This window comes from Oncorhynchus gorbuscha, unplaced genomic scaffold (assembly GCF_021184085.1).
Source record: "Oncorhynchus gorbuscha isolate QuinsamMale2020 ecotype Even-year unplaced genomic scaffold, OgorEven_v1.0 Un_scaffold_1977, whole genome shotgun sequence".
NCBI classification, from domain to species: domain Eukaryota; kingdom Metazoa; phylum Chordata; class Actinopteri; order Salmoniformes; family Salmonidae; genus Oncorhynchus; species Oncorhynchus gorbuscha.
The window spans coordinates 34372-54190 of NW_025746605.1; the positions used below are offsets into that span (position 1 = coordinate 34372).

The following is a 19819-nucleotide window of genomic DNA, read 5'->3' on the forward strand; positions in this document are numbered from 1 at the left end:
CCAACTGTTATGCTCACTCACACACATACTGTCTGAAACACATTCCACCTACACAGGTAAGACCAACTGTTATACTCACTCACACACATACTGCCTGAAACACACTCCACCTACACAGGTAAGACCAAATGTTATACTCACTCACACACATACTGTCTGAAACACACTCCACCTACACAGGTAAGACCAACTGTTATACTCACTCACACACATACTGTCTGAAACACACTCCACCTACACAGGTAAGACCAACTGTTATACTCACTCACACACATACTGCCTGAAACACGCTCCACCTACACAGGTAAGACCAACTGTTATACTCACTCACACACATACTGTCTGAAACACACTCCACCTACACAGGTAAGACCAACTGTTATACTCACTCACACACATACTGCCTGAAACACACTCCACCTACACAGGTAAGACCAAATGTTATACTCACTCACACACATACTGTCTGAAACACACTCCACCTACACAGGTAAGACCAACTGTTATACTCACTCACACACATACTGCCTGAAACACACTCCACCTACACAGGTAAGACCAACTGTTATACTCACTCACACACATACTGCCTGAAACACACTCCACCTACACAGGTAAGACCAAATGTTATACTCACTCACACACATACTGTCTGAAACACACTCCACCTACACAGGTAAGACCAACTGTTATGCTCACTCACACACATACTGCCTGAAACACACTCCACCTACACAGGTAAAACCAACTGTTATGCTCACTCACACACATACTGTCTGAAACACACTCCACCTACACAGGTAAAACCAACTGTTATGCTCACAGGTAAAAGAAGAGTAGACAGTCAATGCAATAAAGATTGCTTGTGTACTATAGGTGTGAGGGGAGGATGGCTGAGAGGGAGAGAATGAAGAAGAGGGAGAGAATGAAGAAGAGGGAGGATGAGAGGACACAGGGGCCTGAAGGCACTGGGGCAGAATTGTTGCTAGGAGACAGTGAAACTGAAACACAAGACAGCGAAAGGGTAGAACGAGGGAGAGATGAGGAAGAAAGATAAAGGACACCTGGAAGTAGTGAGAGGAAGAAATCCGAAATAGTGGGGGAGGGTTATGGTGGGTAAGAGGTCATTGTGTTTCAATGAGGGAAGTACTCTGAGAAGGGTTAGTGGGGGAGGGAGGGAGAGAGCTGCGTTCAGCCTTGCTCAGATGGGTTGTTCTGCTCATTCCAACTCCAATAGCAAGAGAAGAATGTAAATATTTGATTTTGTCCGAACAGGAATCCTGTCTTTTTGTGTGTGATGGTGACCAGGTCTTAGTGTTGTATTGAACTGCTGCTGTGTTCTACTATGTTCTTATCAACTAAATCAAAGCAAATGTTTAGCCTCAGCTTAAATGCAAATGAGCCGCCCAATTTTTGCATGTCAATGATGTCAGCAGAGACAATAACTAGTAAATGAAGTAACCCAGGGATGGTGTCAGTAGAGACAATAACTAGTAAATGAAGTCACCCAGGGATGGTGTCAGACAATAACTAGTAAATGAAGTAACCCAGGGATGGTGTCAGACAATAACTAGTAAATGAAGTAACCCAGGGATGATGCCAGTAGAGACAATAATTAGTAAATGAAGTCACCCAGGGATGGTGTCAGACAATAACTAGTAAATGAAGTAACCCAGGGATGGTGTCAGTAGAGACAATAACTAGTAAATGAAGTAACCCAGGGATGGTGTCAGACAATAACTAGTAAATGAAGTAACCCAGGGATGGTGTCAGACAATAACTAGTAAATGAAGTAACCCAGGGATGGTGTCAGACAATAACTAGTAAATGAAGTCACCCAGGGATGGTGTCAGACAATAACTAGTAAATGAAGTAACCCAGGGATGGTGTCAGTAGAGACAATAACTAGTAAATGAAGTAACCCAGGGATGGTGTCAGACAATAACTAGTAAATGAAGTAACCCAGGGATGGTGTCAGACAATAACTAGTAAATGAAGTAACCCAGGGATGGTGTCAGACAATAACTAGTAAATGAAGTAACCCAGGGATGGTGTCAGTAGAGACAATAATTAGTAAATGAAGTCACCCAGGGATGGTGTCAGACAATAACTAGTAAATGAAGTAACCCAGGGATGGTGTCAGTAGAGACAATAATTAGTAAATGAAGTCACCCAGGGATGGTGTCAGACAATAACTAGTAAATGAAGTCACCCAGGGATGGTGTCAGACAATAACTAGTAAATGAAGTAACCCAGGGATGGTGTCAGACAATAACTAGTAAATGAAGTAACCCAGGGATGGTGTCAGACAATAACTAGTAAATGAAGTCACCCAGGGATGGTGTCAGACTATAGCTAGTAAATGAAGTCACCCAGGGATGGTGTCAGTAGAGACAATAACTAGTAAATGAAGTAACCCAGGGATGGTGTCAGACAATAACTAGTAAATGAAGTCACCCAGGGATGGTGTCAGACTATAGCTAGTAAATGAAGTCACCCAGGGATGGTGTCAGTAGAGACAATAACTAGTAAATGAAGTAACCCAGGGATGGTGTCAGTAGAGACAATAACTAGTAAATGAAGTAACCCAGGGATGGTGTCAGACAATAACTAGTAAATGAAGTCACCCAGGGATGGTGTCGGACAATAACTAGTAAATGAAGTCACCCAGGGATGGTGTCAGACAATAACTAGTAAATGAAGTAACCCAGGGATGGTGTCAGACAATAACTAGTAAATGAAGTAACCCAGGGATGGTGTCAGACAATAACTAGTAAATGAAGTAACCCAGGGATGGTGTCAGACAATAACTAGTAAATGAAGTCACCCAGGGATGGTGTCAGACAATAACTAGTAAATGAAGTAACCCAGGGATGGTGTCAGTAGAGACAATAACTAGTAAATGAAGTCACCCAGGGATGGTGTCAGACAATAACTAGTAAATGAAGTAACCCAGGGATGGTGCCAGTAGAGACAATAACTAGTAAATGAAGTAACCCAGGGATGGTGTCAGACAATAACTAGTAAATGAAGTAACCCAGGGATGGTGTCAGCAGAGACAATAACTAGTAAATGAAGTAACCCAGGGATGGTGTCAGACAATAACTAGTAAATGAAGTAACCCAGGGATGGTGTCAGTAGAGACAATAACTAGTAAATGAAGTCACCCAGGGATGGTGTCAGACAATAACTAGTAAATGAAGTAACCCAGGGATGATGCCAGTAGAGACAATAACTAGTAAATGAAGTAACCCAGGGATGGTGTCAGACAATAACTAGTAAATGAAGTAACCCAGGGATGGTGTCAGACAATAACTAGTAAATGAAGTAACCCAGGGATGGTGTCAGACAATAACTAGTAAATGAAGTAACCCAGGGATGGTGTCAGACAATAACTAGTAAATGAAGTAACCCAGGGATGGTGTCAGACAATAACTAGTAAATGAAGTAACCCAGGGATGGTGTCGGACAATAACTAGTAAATGAAGTCACCCAGGGATGGTGTCAGACAATAACTAGTAAATGAAGTAACCCAGGGATGGTGTCAGACAATAACTAGTAAATGAAGTCACCCAGGGATGGTGTCAGACAATAACTAGTAAATGAAGTAACCCAGGGATGGTGTCAGACAATAACTAGTAAATGAAGTAACCCAGGGATGGTGTCAGACAATAACTAGTAAATGAAGTAACCCAGGGATGGTGTCAGACAATAACTAGTAAATGAAGTCACCCAGGGATGGTGTCAGACAATAACTAGTAAATGAAGTAACCCAGGGATGGTGTCAGTAGAGACAATAACTAGTAAATGAAGTCACCCAGGGATGGTGTCAGTAGAGACAATAACTAGTAAATGAAGTCACCCAGTGAAAAGGGAGTGAGTCTATAAAGGTTTTATAAACTCTGTTTTGAAAAGCCAAAATCTTCAGGATCCCATCCGCTCTTATTCAATCTGTTGAGTCAATCTGAGATGAGGTCCAGATTACTGAGGGGGTTTAGGGAGGGAGGTGGGTGTGTTGAGGAGGAGGGGTGTATGTTTGTGCCCCCACACCCACATCCTTGTGGTTATGATTCCACCTTGGTTGGCTGTATCAGCTGTGCTCTTGCAGGGTCGGAAGCCAAACCTGCACAGCCAATATCTCTCCTAGGTTGTGCAGTTGTCATCAGTCAGACCAGGACCCCAGATTAGGATCACGAGGGCTCTCTGGAATAGAAAGCACATGATCAGTGATTCGCTGCCTAGAAACATTGATTTTCCCTAAATAACCTTTCCAACTTTCCTGAAAGACTTTCTGGCCATTTCAAAATAAATATTTCAAATGTTCAAACTGACCCGAAGGTCTCCATCTTAGAGTCGAGCAGAGTTTTTGAATAAATTGTAGATTTGAATAAATTGTAGATTTGAATAGATTGTAGATTAGCAGTCTGATTACCATTCATCTGAAATTGCTGATGCATTCTGTGGGGGCATTATTCTGCAGCATTGTTTCTTAGAGACCTGTGTTCTCTTGAAGTGAAGACATTACACCCTCCCCCCTTAAAGTAGAATGAACATGTGGGCTGTTTGTAGTCATGTGTTTTTGAACTGCCATATTAACTCAGGGGAGATTTCCATCTTATTTAATGTTGATTTTATTTAACCAGGCAAGTCAGTTAAGAACTAATTCTTATTTTCAATGGCTGCCTAGGAACAGTGGGTTAACTGCCTGTTCAGGGGCAGAACGACAGATTTGTACCTTGTCAGCTCGGGGATTTAACTAACCACTAGGCTAGTTGACCACTAATTTGTGTGTAAAGCATTTTGTTGCATTGTGCATATGACAAATAAACTAACTTGAATGTGTCCCCTCATCTCTCTCCTCTCCCTCGTCTATCTCTCTCTCTCCTCTCCCTCGTCTATCTCTCTCTTTCCTCTCCCTCGTCTATCTCTCTCTTTCCTCTCCCTCGTCTATCTCTCTCTTTCCTCTCCCTCGTCTATCTCTCTCTCTCTCTCCTCTCCCTCGTCTATGTGTCTCTCTCCTCTCCCTCGTCTATCTCTCTCTCTCTCTCCTCTCCCTCGTCTATGTGTCTCTCTCCTCTCCCTCGTCTATCTCTCTCTCTCCTCTCCCTCGTCTGTCTCTCTCTCTCCTCTCCCTCGTCTGTCTCTCTCTCTCCTCTCCCTCGTCTGTCTCTCTCTCTCTCTCCTCTCCCTCGTCTGTCTCTCTCTCTCTCTCCTCTCCCTCGTCTGTCTGTCTCTCTCTCTCCTCTCCCTCGTCTGTCTGTCTCTCTCTCTCCTCTCCCTCGTCTATCTCTCTCTTTCCTCTCCCTCGTCTCTCTCTCTTTCCTCTCCCTCGTCTGTGTCTCTCTCTCTCCTCTCCCTCGTCTGTCTCTCTCTCTCCTCTCCCTCGTCTGTCTGTCTCTCTCTCTCCTCTCCCTCGTCTGTCTGTCTCTCTCTCTCCTCTCCCTCGTCTATCTCTCTCTTTCCTCTCCCTCGTCTCTCTCTCTTTCCTCTCCCTCGTCTGTGTCTCTCTCTCTCCTCTCCCTCGTCTATCTCTCTCTCTCCTCTCCCTCGTCTATCTCTCTCTCTCCTCTCCCTCGTCTGTCTCTCTCTTTCCTCTCCCTCGTCTGTCTCTCTCTCTCTTTCCTCTCCCTCGTCTGTCTCTCTCTCTCTTTCCTCTCCCTCGTCTATCTCTCTCTCTTTCCTCTCCCTCGTCTATGTGTCTCTCTCTCCTCTCCCTCGTCTATGTGTCTCTCTCTCCTCTCCCTCGTCTGTGTGTCTCTCTCTCCTCTCCCTCGTCTGTGTGTCTCTCTCTCTCCTCTCCCTCGTCTGTGTGTGTCTCTCTCTCCTCTCCCTCGTCTATGTCTCTCCCTCTCTCCTCTCCCTCGTCTATGTCTCTCCCTCTCTCCTCTCCCTCGTCTATGTGTCTCTCTCTCCTCTCCCTCGTCTATGTGTCTCTCTCTCCTCTCCCTCGTCTATGTGTCTCTCTCTCCTCTCCCTCGTCTATGTGTCTCTCTCTCCTCTCCCTCGTCTATGTCTCTCTCCTCTCCCTCGTCTATGTCTCTCTCCTCTCCCTCGTCTATGTGTCTCTCTCTCTCTCCTCTCCCTCGTCTATGTGTCTCTCTCTCTCCTCTCCCTCGTCTGTGTCTCTCTCTCTCCTCTCCCTCGTCTGTGTCTCTCTCTCTCCTCTCCCTCGTCTATGTCTCTCTCTCTCTCCTCTCGCTCGTCTATGTGTCTCTCTCTCCTCTCCCTCGTCTATGTGTCTCTCTCTCCTCTCCCTCGTCTATGTGTCTCTCTCTCCTCTCCCTCGTCTATGTGTCTCTCTCTCCTCTCCCTCGTCTATGTGTCTCTCTCTCCTCTCCCTCGTCTATGTGTCTCTCTCTCCTCTCCCTCGTCTATGTCTCTCTCTCTCTCCTCTCCCTCGTCTATGTCTCTCTCCTCTCCCTCGTCTATGTCTCTCTCCTCTCCCTCGTCTATGTGTCTCTCCTCTCCCTCGTCTATGTGTCTCTCCTCTCCCTCGTCTATGTCTCTCTCTCTCTCCTCTCCCTCGTCTGTCTCCTCTCCCTCGTCTGTCTCCTCTCCCTCGTCTCTCTCCTCTCCCTCGTCTGTCTCTCTCTCTCCTCTCCCTCGTCTGTCTCTCTCTCTCCTCTCCCTCGTCTGTCTCTCTCTCTCCTCTCCCTCGTCTGTGTCTCTCTCTCTCCTCTCCCTCGTCTGTGTCTCTCTCTCTCCTCTCCCTCGTCTGTGTCTCTCTCTCTCCTCTCCCTCGTCTCTCTCCTCTCCCTCGTCTCTCTCTCTCCTCTCCCTCGTCTCTCTCTCTCTCCCTCGTCTGTGTCTCTCTCTCTCTCCTCTCCCTCGTCTGTGTCTCTCTCTCTCTCTCTCCCTCGTCTGTGTCTCTCTCTCTCTCCTCTCCCTCGTCTGTGTCTCTCTCTCTCTCCTCTCCCTCGTCTGTGTCTCTCTCCTCTCCCTCGTCTGTGTCTCTCTCCTCTCCCTCGTCTGTGTCTCTCTCCTCTCCCTCGTCTGTGTCTCTCTCCTCTCCCTCGTCTGTGTCTCTCTCCTCTCCCTCGTCTGTGTCTCTCTCCTCTCCCTCGTCTCTCTCTCTCTCCTCTCCCTCGTCTCTCTCTCTCTCCCTCGTCTCTCTCTCTCTCTCTCCTCTCCCTCGTCTCTCTCTCTCTCTCCTCTCCCTCGTCTCTCTCTCTCTCTCCTCTCCCTCGTCTCTCTCTCTCTCTCCTCTCCCTCGTCTCTCTCCTCTCCCTCGTCTCTCTCCTCTCCCTCGTCTCTCTCTCTCTCTCCTCTCCCTCGTCTCTCTCCTCTCCCTCGTCTCTCTCTCTCTCCTCTCCCTCGTCTCTCTCTCTCTCCTCTCCCTCGTCTCTCTCCCTCGTCTCTCTCTCTCTCCTCTCTCTCTCTCCTCTCCCTCGTCTCTCTCCTCTCCCTCGTCTCTCTCCTCTCCCTCGTCTCTCTCCTCTCCCTCGTCTCTCTCCTCTCCCTCGTCTCTCTCCTCTCCCTCGTCTCTCTCCTCTCCCTCGTCTCTCTCTCTCTCCTCTCCCTCGTCTCTCTCTCTCTCTCTCTCTCCTCTCCCTCTCTCTCTCCTCTCCCTCGTCTGTGTCTCTCTCTCCTCTCCCTCGTCTGTGTCTCTCTCTCCTCTCCCTCGTCTGTGTCTCTCTCTCCTCTCCCTCGTCTGTGTCTCTCTCTCCTCTCCCTCGTCTGTGTCTCTCTCTCCTCTCCCTCGTCTGTCTCTCTCTCCTCTCCCTCGTCTCTCTCTCCTCTCCCTCGTCTGTCTCTCTCTCTCCTCTCCCTCGTCTCTCTCCTCTCCCTCGTCTCTCTCTCCTCTCCCTCGTCTCTCTCTCTCTCCTCTCCCTCGTCTCTCTCTCTCTCCTCTCCCTCGTCTCTCTCTCTCTCCTCTCCCTCGTCTCTCTCTCTCTCCTCTCCCTCGTCTCTCTCTCTCTCCTCTCCCTCGTCTCTCTCTCTCTCCTCGTCTGTGTCTCGTCTCTCTCTCCTCTCCCTCGTCTCTCTCTCTCCTCTCCCTCGTCTCTCTCTCTCATCTCCCTCTAGAGGTCATGGCGGGCCTGAGGAGGAAGCTGAAGTTTCTGGTGACGTTGATGACGGTCAATCTCTTCATCTTCATCCTAGTGTTCCACGGAGGAGGAGGAGGACAGGACAAGGGACACAACAAGGTGAGGAGGAGGACAGGACAAGGTGAGGAGGGGACAGGACAAGGTGAGGAGGGGACAGGACAAGGTGAGGAGGGGACAGGACAAGGTGAGGAGGGGACAGGACAAGGTGAGGAGGGGACAGGACAAGGTGAGGAGGGGACAGGACAAGGTGAGGAGGGGACAGGACAAGGTGAGGAGGGGACAGGACAAGGTGAGGAGGGGACAGGACAAGGTGAGGAGGGGACAGGACAAGGTGAGGAGGGGACGGGACAAGGTGAGGAGGGGACGGGACAAGGTGAGGAGGGGACAGGACAAGGTGAGGAGGGGACGGGACAAGGGACACGACAAGGTGAGGAGGGGACGGGACAAGAGACACGACAAGGTGAGGAGGGTACAGGACAAGAGACACGACAAGGTGAGGAGGGGACGGGACAAGAGACACGACAAGGTGAGGAGGGGACGGGACAAGAGACACGACAAGGTGAGGAGGGGACGGGACAAGGGACACGACAAGGTGAGGAGGGGACGGGACAAGGGACACGACAAGGTGAGGAGGGGACGGGACAAGGGACACGACAAGGTGAGGAGGGGACGGGACAAGGGACACGACAAGGTGAGGAGGGGACGGGACAAGAGACACGACAAGGTGAGGAGGGGACGGGACAAGGGACACGACAAGGTGAGGAGGGGACGGGACAAGAGACACGACAAGGTGAGGAGGGGACGGGACAAGAGACACGACAAGGTGAGGAGGGGACGGGACAAGAGACACGACAAGGTGAGGAGGGGACGGGACAAGAGACACGACAAGGTGAGGAGGGGACGGGACAAGAGACACGACAAGGTGAGGAGGGGACGGGACAAGGGACAGGACAAGGTGAGGAGGGGACGGGACAAGGGACAGGACAAGGTGAGGAGGGGACAGGACAAGAGACACGACAAGGTGAGGAGGGGACAGGACAAGGGACAGGACAAGGTGAGGAGGGGACAGGACAAGGTGAGGAGGGGACAGGACAAGGTGAGGAGGGGACAGGACAAGGGACATGTCCTGTCCCCTCTCACCTTGTCGTGTCCCTTGTCCTGTCCCCTCTCACCTTGTCAAGGGACACGACAAGGTGAGAGGGGACAGGACAAGGTGAGGAGGGGACAGGACAAGGGATATGACAAGGTGAGAAGGGGACAGGACAAGAGACACGACAAGGTGAGGAGGGGACGGGACAAGAGACACGACAAGGTGAGGAGGGGACGGGACAAGAGACACGACAAGGTGAGGAGGGGACGGGACAAGAGACACGACAAGGTGAGGAGGGGACGGGACAAGAGACACGACAAGGTGAGGAGGGGACGGGACAAGAGACACGACAAGGTGAGGAGGGGACGGGACAAGGGACAGGACAAGGTGAGGAGGGGACAGGACAAGGGACAGGACAAGGTGAGGAGGGGACAGGACAAGAGACACGACAAGGTGAGGAGGGGACAGGACAAGGGACAGGACAAGGTGAGGAGGGGACAGGACAAGAGACACGACAAGGTGAGGAGGGGACAGGACAAGAGACACGACAAGGTGAGGAGGGGACAGGACAAGAGACACGACAAGGTGAGGAGGGGACAGGACAAGGTGAGGAGGGGACAGGACAAGGTGAGGAGGGGACAGGACAAGGGACATGTCCTGTCCCCTCTCACCTTGTCGTGTCCCTTGTCCTGTCCCCTCTCACCTTGTCAAGGGACACGACAAGGTGAGAGGGGACAGGTCAAGGTGAGGAGGGGACAGGACAAGGGATATGACAAGGTGAGAAGGGGACAGGACAAGAGACACGACAAGGTGAGGAGGGGACAGGACAAGAGACACGACAAGGTGAGGAGGGGACAGGACAAGAGACACGACAAGGTGAGGAGGGGACGGGACAAGAGACACGACAAGGTGAGGAGGGGACGGGACAAGAGACACGACAAGGTGAGGAGGGGACGGGACAAGAGACACGACAAGGTGAGGAGGGGACGGGACAAGAGACACGACAAGGTGAGGAGGGGACGGGACAAGAGACACGACAAGGTGAGGAGGGGACGGGACAAGAGACACGACAAGGTGAGGAGGGGACGGGACAAGAGACACGACAAGGTGAGGAGGGGACGGGACAAGAGACACGACAAGGTGAGGAGGGGACGGGACAAGAGACACGACAAGGTGAGGAGGGGACGGGACAAGAGACACGACAAGGTGAGGAGGGGACGGGACAAGAGACACGACAAGGTGAGGAGGGGACGGGACAAGAGACACGACAAGGTGAGGAGGGGACGGGACAAGAGACACGACAAGGTGAGGAGGGGACGGGACAAGAGACACGACAAGGTGAGGAGGGGACGGGACAAGAGACACGACAAGGTGAGGAGGGGACGGGACAAGAGACACGACAAGGTGAGGAGGGGACGGGACAAGAGACACGACAAGGTGAGGAGGGGACGGGACAAGAGACACGACAAGGTGAGGAGGGGACGGGACAAGAGACACGACAAGGTGAGGAGGGGACGGGACAAGAGACACGACAAGGTGAGGAGGGGACGGGACAAGAGACACGACAAGGTGAGGAGGGGACGGGACAAGAGACACGACAAGGTGAGGAGGGGACGGGACAAGAGACACGACAAGGTGAGGAGGGGACGGGACAAGGGACAGGACAAGGTGAGGAGGGGACAGGACAAGGTGAGGAGGGGACAGGACAAGGGACATGTCCTGTCCCCTCTCACCTTGTCGTGTCCTTGTCCTGTCCCCTCTCACCTTGTCAAGGGACACGACAAGGTGAGAGGGGACAGGACAAGGTGAGGAGGGGACAGGACAAGGGATATGACAAGGTGAGAGGGGACAGGACAAGGGACACGACAAGGTGAGAGGGGACAGGACAAGGGACACGATAAGGTGAGGAGGGGACGGGACAAGAGACACGACAAGGTGAGGAGGGGACGGGACAAGAGACACGACAAGGTGAGGAGGGGACGGGACAAGAGACACGACAAGGTGAGGAGGGGACAGGACAAGAGACACGACAAGGTGAGAAGGGGACAGGACAAGAGACACGACAAGGTGAGAAGGGGACAGGACAAGGGACAGGACAAGGTGAGGAGGGGACAGGACAAGGTGAGGAGGGGACAGGACAAGGGACATGTCCTGTCCCCTCTCACCTTGTCGTGTCCCTTGTCCTGTCCCCTCTCACCTTGTCAAGGGACACGACAAGGTGAGAGGGGACAGGACAAGGTGAGGAGGGGACAGGACAAGGGATATGACAAGGTGAGAAGGGACAGGACAAGGGACACGACAAGGTGAGAAGGGACAGGACAAGGGACACGACAAGGTGAGAGGGGACAGGACAAGGGACACGACAAGGTGAGAGGGGACAGGACAAGGGACACGATAAGGTGAGGAGGGGACACGGCAAGGTGAGGAGGGGACAGGACAAGGGACACAACAAGGTGAGAGGGGACAGGACAAGGTGAGGAGTGGACAGGACAAGGGATATGACAAGGTGAGAAGGGACAGGACAAGGGACACGACAAGGTGAGAGGGGACAGGACAAGGGACACGACAAGGTGAGAGGGGACAGGACAAGGGACACGATAAGGTGAGGAGGGGACAGGACAAGGGACACGATAAGGTGAGGAGGGGACAGGACAAGGGACACGACAAGGTGAGAGGGGACAGGACAAGGGACACGATAAGGTGAGGAGGGGACACGGCAAGGTGAGGAGGGGACAGGACAAGGGACACAACAAGGTGAGAGGGGACAGGACAAGGTGAGGAGGGGACAGGACAAGGGATATGACAAGGTGAGAAGGGACAGGACAAGGGACACGACAAGGTGAGAGGGGACAGGACAAGGGACACGACAAGGTGAGAGGGGACAGGACAAGGGACACGATAAGGTGAGGAGGGGACAGGACAATGGACACAACAAGGTGAGGAGGGACAGGACAATGGACACAACAAGGTGAGGAGGGGACAGGACAAGGGACACAACAAGGTGAGGAGGGACAGGACAAGGGACACAACAAGGTGAGGAGGGGACAGGACAATGGACACAACAAGGTGAGGAGGGGACACCTTGGGAACGTTTAGGCAAGAGGCCTGCAGGCATACGTGACCCGTAGTATTGAATCTGTCTATGCACACGAGATAAGACCTGGGTGGACCACCACATGTATTCTGGTTAGCGCGCCAGGCGGTGCTGAAGGTTAGGTCAGAGGTGGGGAGGCGGGGTCAGAGGCGGGGTCAGAGGTGGGGAGGCGGGGGTGTTGTGTTAATCACCATACTGTTACCCTCCACTGGGAGCTGAGATGTAGCAGGGTGTTGTGTTTCACTCCACTGGGAGCTGAGATGTAGCAGGGTGTTGTTTCACTCCACTGGGGGCTGAGATGTAGCAGGGTGTTGTGTTTCACTCCACTGGGGGCTGAGATGTAGCAGGGTGTTGTGTTTCACTCCACTGGGGGCTGAGATGTAGCAGGGTGTTGTGTTTCACTCCACTGGGAGCTGAGATGTAGCAGGGTGTTGTGTTTCACTCCACTGGGAGCTGAGATGTAGCAGGGTGTTGTTTCACTCCACTGGGAGCTGAGATGTAGCAGGGTGTTGTGTTTCACTCCACTGGGGGCTGAGATGTAGCAGGGTGTTGTGTTTCACTCCACTGGGAGCTGAGATGTAGCAGGGTGTTGTGTTTCACTCCACTGGGAGCTGAGATGTAGCAGGGTGTTGTGTTTCACTCCACTGGGGGCTGAGATGTAGCAGGGTGTTGTTTCACTCCACTGGGGGCTGAGATGTAGCAGGGTGTTGCGTTTCACTCCACTGGGAGCTGAGATGTAGCAGGGTGTTGTGTTTCACTCCACTGGGGGCTGAGATGTAGCAGGGTGTTGTGTTTCACTCCACTGGGGGCTGAGATGTAGCAGGGTGTTGTGTTTCACTCCACTGGGAGCTGAGATGTAGCAGGGTGTTGTGTTTCACTCCACTGGGAGCTGAGATGTAGCAGGGTGTTGTGTTTCACTCCACTGGGAGCTGAGATGTAGCAGGGTGTTGTGTTTCACTCCACTGGGGGCTGAGATGTAGCAGGGTGTTGTGTTTCACTCCACTGGGGGCTGAGATGTAGCAGGGTGTTGTGTTTCACTCCACTGGGGGCTGAGATGTAGCAGGGTGTTGCGTTTCACTCCATTGGGGGCTGAGATGTAAGCAGGGTGTTGCGTTCCCTCCTCCAACGTCCAAAACCTCCTGAAGTGGTCAGCCAGATCGGAACACAGTCAGACCACAAAGCCACTCGTTTAGACCCGTCTTTTCAATGTGATCCTTGTATTCTGATAGCAGAAGTCACATCTAAGTGTCAAGTCTAGACACAATCATACGTGGAATACAGTGGAGGCTGCTGAGGGGAGGACGGCTCATACTAATGGCTGGAATGGAGCAAATGGAATGGCATCAAACACTTGGAAACCATGGAAACCATGTATTTGAAATCATTCTGCTCCAGCCGTTACCAGGAGCCTGTCCTCCCCAATTAAGGTGCCACCAACCTCCTGTGATGGAATGGCTGGGAGTCCCTCATTCTACGCTTTGCGAACATGTCGGGGCCTGTTGACTTTTTTTTGTGTTTTTAATAATATTTCCACACAAACCATGTTTCACTTGGAGGATGAAATAACACTGAAACTGTGAAAATGATGATAATGCCCTTTTAGTGTAAAAGCTTGTAAAATTAAACGCTTGGATTGTTTTTGCATGTTCAGGTGGGATGGAGTTTTTGGCCCTCAGCATGGCATCACAATCTGATCTGATTATTCTGACCTATCACCAGTCATCTCTTATTTGCATATGTATCCTCCTCCTTGTAGGGACACGCCCACACGATCAGACTCAGCATTCCCCTAGCAAGAGGAGGCTCGGGGGGAAATAAATAATAAAATATATTTGGAGTTATTTTCCAGAAATTAACCGTGATTTATTAAACCTGTGATTTTAAATATGAAATTAAAAGGACTGCACAGGGCTTTAATTGTTGAAACGTGTTGAATCATCTTTCTATTAAATCAGTGTTGAATTGCCTTTTTTAATCCTCTTTTTTTAAAGGTATGTTTTGTTGTTCTCGGTTTAGGATATTCAATTTATTTATTAATTTCGTCCTTCCTTCCTCCATTCAAGGTCCTTGTCCCCTCCAAGCGCTTCTGGTCCAAACTGGCTCCTAGTCAGGCCTACTGGAACCGTCAGCAACAGAGACTGGACCTCCAACACAACCCCATCCTCGCCTCCTCCAATAGTAACAACACTAGCGATGATGATGTCAGACCTGTCCCTGATTGGCTCAACGACACGGGGCTGAACCCTGACCCGTGCCAACCGGATTACAGAGTCACCACTCACGTGAAAGACTACAATTCCCTACCTCCTCGTTTTAAAGACTTCCTGCTCTACATGCGCTGTCGGTCGTACCCTCTAGTGGTGGACCAGCCTCACGTCTGCCAAAAGACCCGGAGAGGGGAGCCGCCCTTCCTCCTACTGGCTGTCAAATCCCTCGCTCCTCACTTTGACCGCCGCCAGGCCATCCGCCAGTCGTGGGGTCGAGCCGGCGTCCTCGCCAACCGGACGGTTGTCACGGTGTTCCTGCTCGGCAACACCACGGCCGTGGACCACCACCCAGATCTGTCGGAGATGCTGCGCTATGAGAACGCTCACCACCGCGACATCTTGCAGGTATCAATAATATACACGTTAATGTCCTCAGGGTGTCAATAATATACACGTTAATGTCCTCAGGGTGTCAATAATAGACACGTTAATGTCCTCAGGGTGTCAATAATAGACACGTTAATGTCCTCAGGGTGTCAATAATAGACACGTTAATGTCCTCAGGGTGTCAATAATATACAAATTAATGTCCTCAGGGTGTCAATAATATACACGTTAATGTCCTCAGGGTGTCAATAATATACACGTTAATGTCCTCAGGGTGTCAATAATATACACGTTAATGTCCTCAGGGTGTCAATAATATACACGTTAATGTCCTCAGGGTGTCAATAATAGACACGTTAATGTCCTCAGGGTGTCAATAATAGACACGTTAATGTCCTCAGGGTGTCAATAATATACACGTTAATGTCCTCAGGGTGTCAATAATAGACACGTTAATGTCCTCAGGGTGTCAATAATATACATGTTAATGTCCTCAGGGTGTCAATAATATACACGTTAATGTCCTCAGGGTGTCAATAATATACACGTTAATGTCCTTAGGGTGTCAATAATATACACGTTAATGTCCTCGGGGTGCCAATAATAGACACGTTAATGTCCTCAGGGTGTCAATAATAGACATGTTAATGTCCTCAGGGTGTCAATAATAGACATGTTAACGTCAAAAGTTTGGGAACACCTACTCATTCCAGGGTTTTTATTTACTTTTCCTATGTTCTACATTGTAGAATAATAGTGACGACACAAACTATGAAATAACAAATATGGAATCATGTAGTAACCAAAAAAGTGTTTAACATCTCAAAATATATTTTAGATTCTTCAAAGTAGCCACCCTTTGCCTTGATGACAGCTTTGCACACTCTTGGGATTCTCTCAACCAGTTTCATGAGGTAGTCACCTGGAATGCATTTCAATGAACAGGTGTGCCTTGTGCAATTTCTTTCCCAGTGGCATCCTCATACAAGGGCAAAGTATTTTTTATATATATATTTACTTTAAAGAGGACTGAGATTGGTTACTTTAAAGAGGACTGAGATTGGTTACTTTAAAGAGGACTGAGATTGGTTACTTTAAAGAGGACTGAGATTGGTTACTTTAAAGAGGACTGAGATTGGTTACTTTAAAGAGGACTGAGATTGGTTACTTTAAAGAGGACTGAGATTGGTTACTTTAAAGAGGACTGAGATTGGTTACTTTAAAGAGGACCGAGATTGGTTACTTTAAAGAGGACCGAGATTGGTTACTTTAAAGAGGACCGAGATTGGTTACTTTAAAGAGGACCGAGATTGGTTACTTTAAAGAGGACCGAGATTGGTTACTTTAAAGAGGACCGAGATTGGTTACTTTAAAGAGGACCGAGATTGGTTACTTTAAAGAGGACCGAGATTGGTTACTTTAAAGAGGACCGAGATTGGTTACTTTAAAGAGGACCGAGATTGGTTACTTTAAAGAGGACCGAGATTGGTTACTTTAAAGAGGACCGAGATTGGTTACTTTAAAGAGGACCGAGATTGGTTACTTTAAAGAGGACCGAGATTGGTTACTTTAAAGAGGACCGAGATTGGTTACTTTAAAGAGGACCGAGATTGGTTACTTTAAAGAGGACCGAGATCGGTTACTTTAAAGAGGACTTTATGGAAAAACACCCTAAAATGTTGGGAGGGGGTGGGGGTTATAAGCTGACATAGAATTGTTTTAAGTTGGTCATAGGTATAAAAAAATATATACATTTTTAAAATGATTTGATAAAATATTGAATTTGTCCTTTTACTCCCAAATCCCATAACACATTGATAAATACCAGAGAAGACGGGCAAAGAACAAATCCTAACGAACAAGGTTTTGAAGTGTCGGTCCCATATCAAGGAGCTATAAGACGCTCAGTGTCGGTCCCATATCAAGGAGCTAGAAGACGCTCAGTGTCGGTCCCATATCAAGGAGCTATAAGACGCTCAGTGTCGGTCCCATATCAAGGAGCTAGAAGACGCTCAGTGTCGGTCCCATATCAAGGAGCTAGAAGACGCTCAGGAAATGTTAGATGTGTTATCTTTTACATTTTGAACCCCCCCCCCCCCTAATACCTGAAACTGGCAGATTTTGATGGGGGTTCATGTTATTATGTTACTTAGATTGACACACCGCTTCATCAGTCGACAAGGGGGGGGTGTTTAAATATATGGTATTTGTGTGGTGATGTTGTGGTCCATAATGTTGGTTTTGATCTGTAATACAGTTGGAACTCAGACGTTTACATACACCTTCGCCAAATACATTTAAACTCAGTTTTTCACAATTCCTGACATTTTAATCCTAGTAAAAATTCCCTGTCTTAGGTCATTTAGGATCACCATTTTATTTTAAGAATGTGAAATGTCAGAATAATATCAGAGAGAAATGATTTATTTCAGCTTTTTATTTCTTTCATCACATTCCCAGTGGGTCAGAAGTTTACATACATTCAATTAGTATTTGGTAGTGTTGCCTTTTTAATTTGTTTAACTTGGGTCGAACGCTTCGGGGAGCCTTCCACAAGCTTCCCACGATAAGTTGGGTGAATGTTGGCCCATTCCTCTTGACAGAAAGGGTATAACTGAGTCAGGTTTGTAGGCCTCTTCTGCCCACAAACAGTTTTATTTTTTTGTTTCATCAGACCAGAGGACATTTCTCCAAAAAGTACGATCTTTATCCCCATGTGCAGTTGCAAACCGTAGTCTGGCTTTTTTATGGCGGTTGTGGAGCAGTGGCTTCTTCCTTGCTGAGCTGCCTTTCAAGTTATGTCGATATAGGACTCGCTTTTCTGTGGATATAGATACTTTTGTACCTGTTTCCTCCAGCATCTTCACAAGGTCCTTTGCTGTTGTTCTGGGATTGATTTGCACTTTTTGCACCAAAGTACGTAGATCTCAACAAGACAGAACGCGTGTCCTTCCTGAGTGGTATGACGGCTGCGTGGTCCCATGGTGTTTATGCTTGCGTACTATTGTTTGTACAGGTGAACGTGGTACCTTCAGGTGTTTGGAAATTGATCCGAAGGATGAACCAGACTTGTGGAGGTCTACAATTTTTTTTCTGAGGTCTTGGCTGATTTCTGGATTTTCCTATGATGTCAAGCCAAGAGGCACTGAGTTTGAAAGTAGGCCTTGAAATACATCCACAGGTACACCTCCAATTGACTCAAATTGTGTCAATTCGCTTATCAGAAGCTTCTAAAGCCATGCCATAATTTTCTGGAATTTTCCAAGCAGTTTAAAGGCACAGTCAACTTAGTGTATGTAAACTTCTGACCCACTGGAATTGTGATACAGTGAAATAATCTGTCTGTAAACAATTGTTGTAAAAATTACTTGTCATGCACAAAGTAGATGTCCTAACCGCCAAAACTATATTTTGTTAACAAGAAATTTGAGAAACGAGTTTTAATGACTCCAACCTAAGTATGTAAACTTCTGACTTCAACTGTACGTCTTGTCTAATGTTGCAGTATTGGTGTGACACAGGGATACTCAGACTCTTAGTGTGCTGACATATACAATGGGATAAACAGTGGAATAATGAACCAAATACTCAAATCTGTATGTAGTATATTTTGTTGTTGCATAATAATAGTTTTAACTCTACCCCCAGTGGGACTACCGGGACTCGTTCTTCAACCTGACCGTCAAGGAGGTGCTCTTCCTGGACTGGATGACCACACGCTGTCCTGGAGTTCAGTTCGTCTTTAAAGGGGACGATGACGTCTTTGTCAATACGTTGAGGATCCTGGCCTTCCTCAAGGGCCTCACGGGGCCCCGGGCAAGGGACCTGTTTGTAGGGGATGTGATCACCAACGCGGGGCCGAACAGGGATAAAAAGGTGAAGTACTTCATCCCAGAGAGTTTGTTCGTTGGCAAGTACCCGCCATACGCAGGCGGAGGGGGGTATCTGTACTCCGGGGACCTGGCCAGGCGGCTGCACGGAGCCTCGCAGCACGTACCTCTCTACCCCATCGACGACGTCTACACAGGGATGTGTCTGAGGAAACTGGGGCTGGGCCCGGAGAAGCATAAAGGCTTCAAGACGTTTGACATTGAAGAGAAGTACAGGAGGAACCCGTGTGCCTATAAGGGTCTGATGCTGGTACACAGCCGGACACCGCAGGAGATGATCCAGATCTGGGCCTGGCTCAATGACCCCAACTTGACCTGTCAGTAACTTCCCAGCCCGTCTCCATTTTGATTTCAGAAACCGGGGACAACAGGTGTCGGTGGCCATTTTGACTTCAGAAACCGGGGACAACAGGTGTCGGTGGCCATTTATGATTTGAGCTGTCAGTAACCAGGGAAGGTGACTTAAACTGTCGGTAACTGCCTGGACCAGACACCACGACAGGCGGCCATTTTGTTATGCTGGTTGTTATAGTAACTCTGTGAGAGGTCAGTGGCCACTGTTTTGTGACACTTGGTAGGGTTGTTAACATTCTAAAGGTCAGACACAATTTTGAGACTTTTTTTTATTTTTGTATTTTTTAGGGAAGGATTATTACTCTTGGAGGATCAGTCGAACATTGGCAGCTTTAATGTTGTTATTATCATGTTTGTTGATGTTAGTTAACGGTCTTCAAAGTTAAATCTTGGATGAACATTTCAGGTTTTGAATCCCAAGATAAAGAGGGTGTGATTGTGAAGGCGGTACGATGGCAGACCAACGTGTCTCTGAGCGTTCTAAATGGTCGTCATGGCGTTATGATGGTCAACGTGTCTCTGAGCTTTCTAAATGGTCGTCGTGGCGGTACAATGGCAGACCAACGTGTCTCTGAGCTTTCTAAATGGTCGACATGGCGGTACGATGGCAGACCAACGTGTCTCTGAGATTTCTAAATGGTCGTCATGGCGGTACGATGGCAGACCAACGTGTCTCTGAGCTTTCTAAATGGTCGTCATGGCGGTACGATGGTCAACGTGTCTCTGAGCTTTCTAAATGGTCGTCATGG

The 19819-nt window shown here is 49.1% G+C and overlaps 1 protein-coding gene across 1 annotated transcript in view; it reads left to right on the top strand.

Moving 5' to 3' along the window:
- LOC124024628 (N-acetyllactosaminide beta-1,3-N-acetylglucosaminyltransferase 2-like) overlaps positions 1-19240 on the top strand; it is a 41412-nt gene extending 22172 nt beyond the window's left edge. Inside the window, exons 3-6 of the mRNA XM_046338521.1 lie at positions 8026-8147; positions 14296-14844; positions 18475-19087; positions 19129-19240. Coding sequence (XP_046194477.1) covers positions 8031-8147; positions 14296-14844; positions 18475-19041 — 1233 coding nt within the window. The 5' untranslated portion in view covers positions 8026-8030 and the 3' untranslated portion in view covers positions 19042-19087; positions 19129-19240. The remainder of the gene's footprint in view (positions 1-8025; positions 8148-14295; positions 14845-18474; positions 19088-19128) is intronic.
- The last annotated feature ends 579 nt before the right edge of the window (positions 19241-19819 follow it).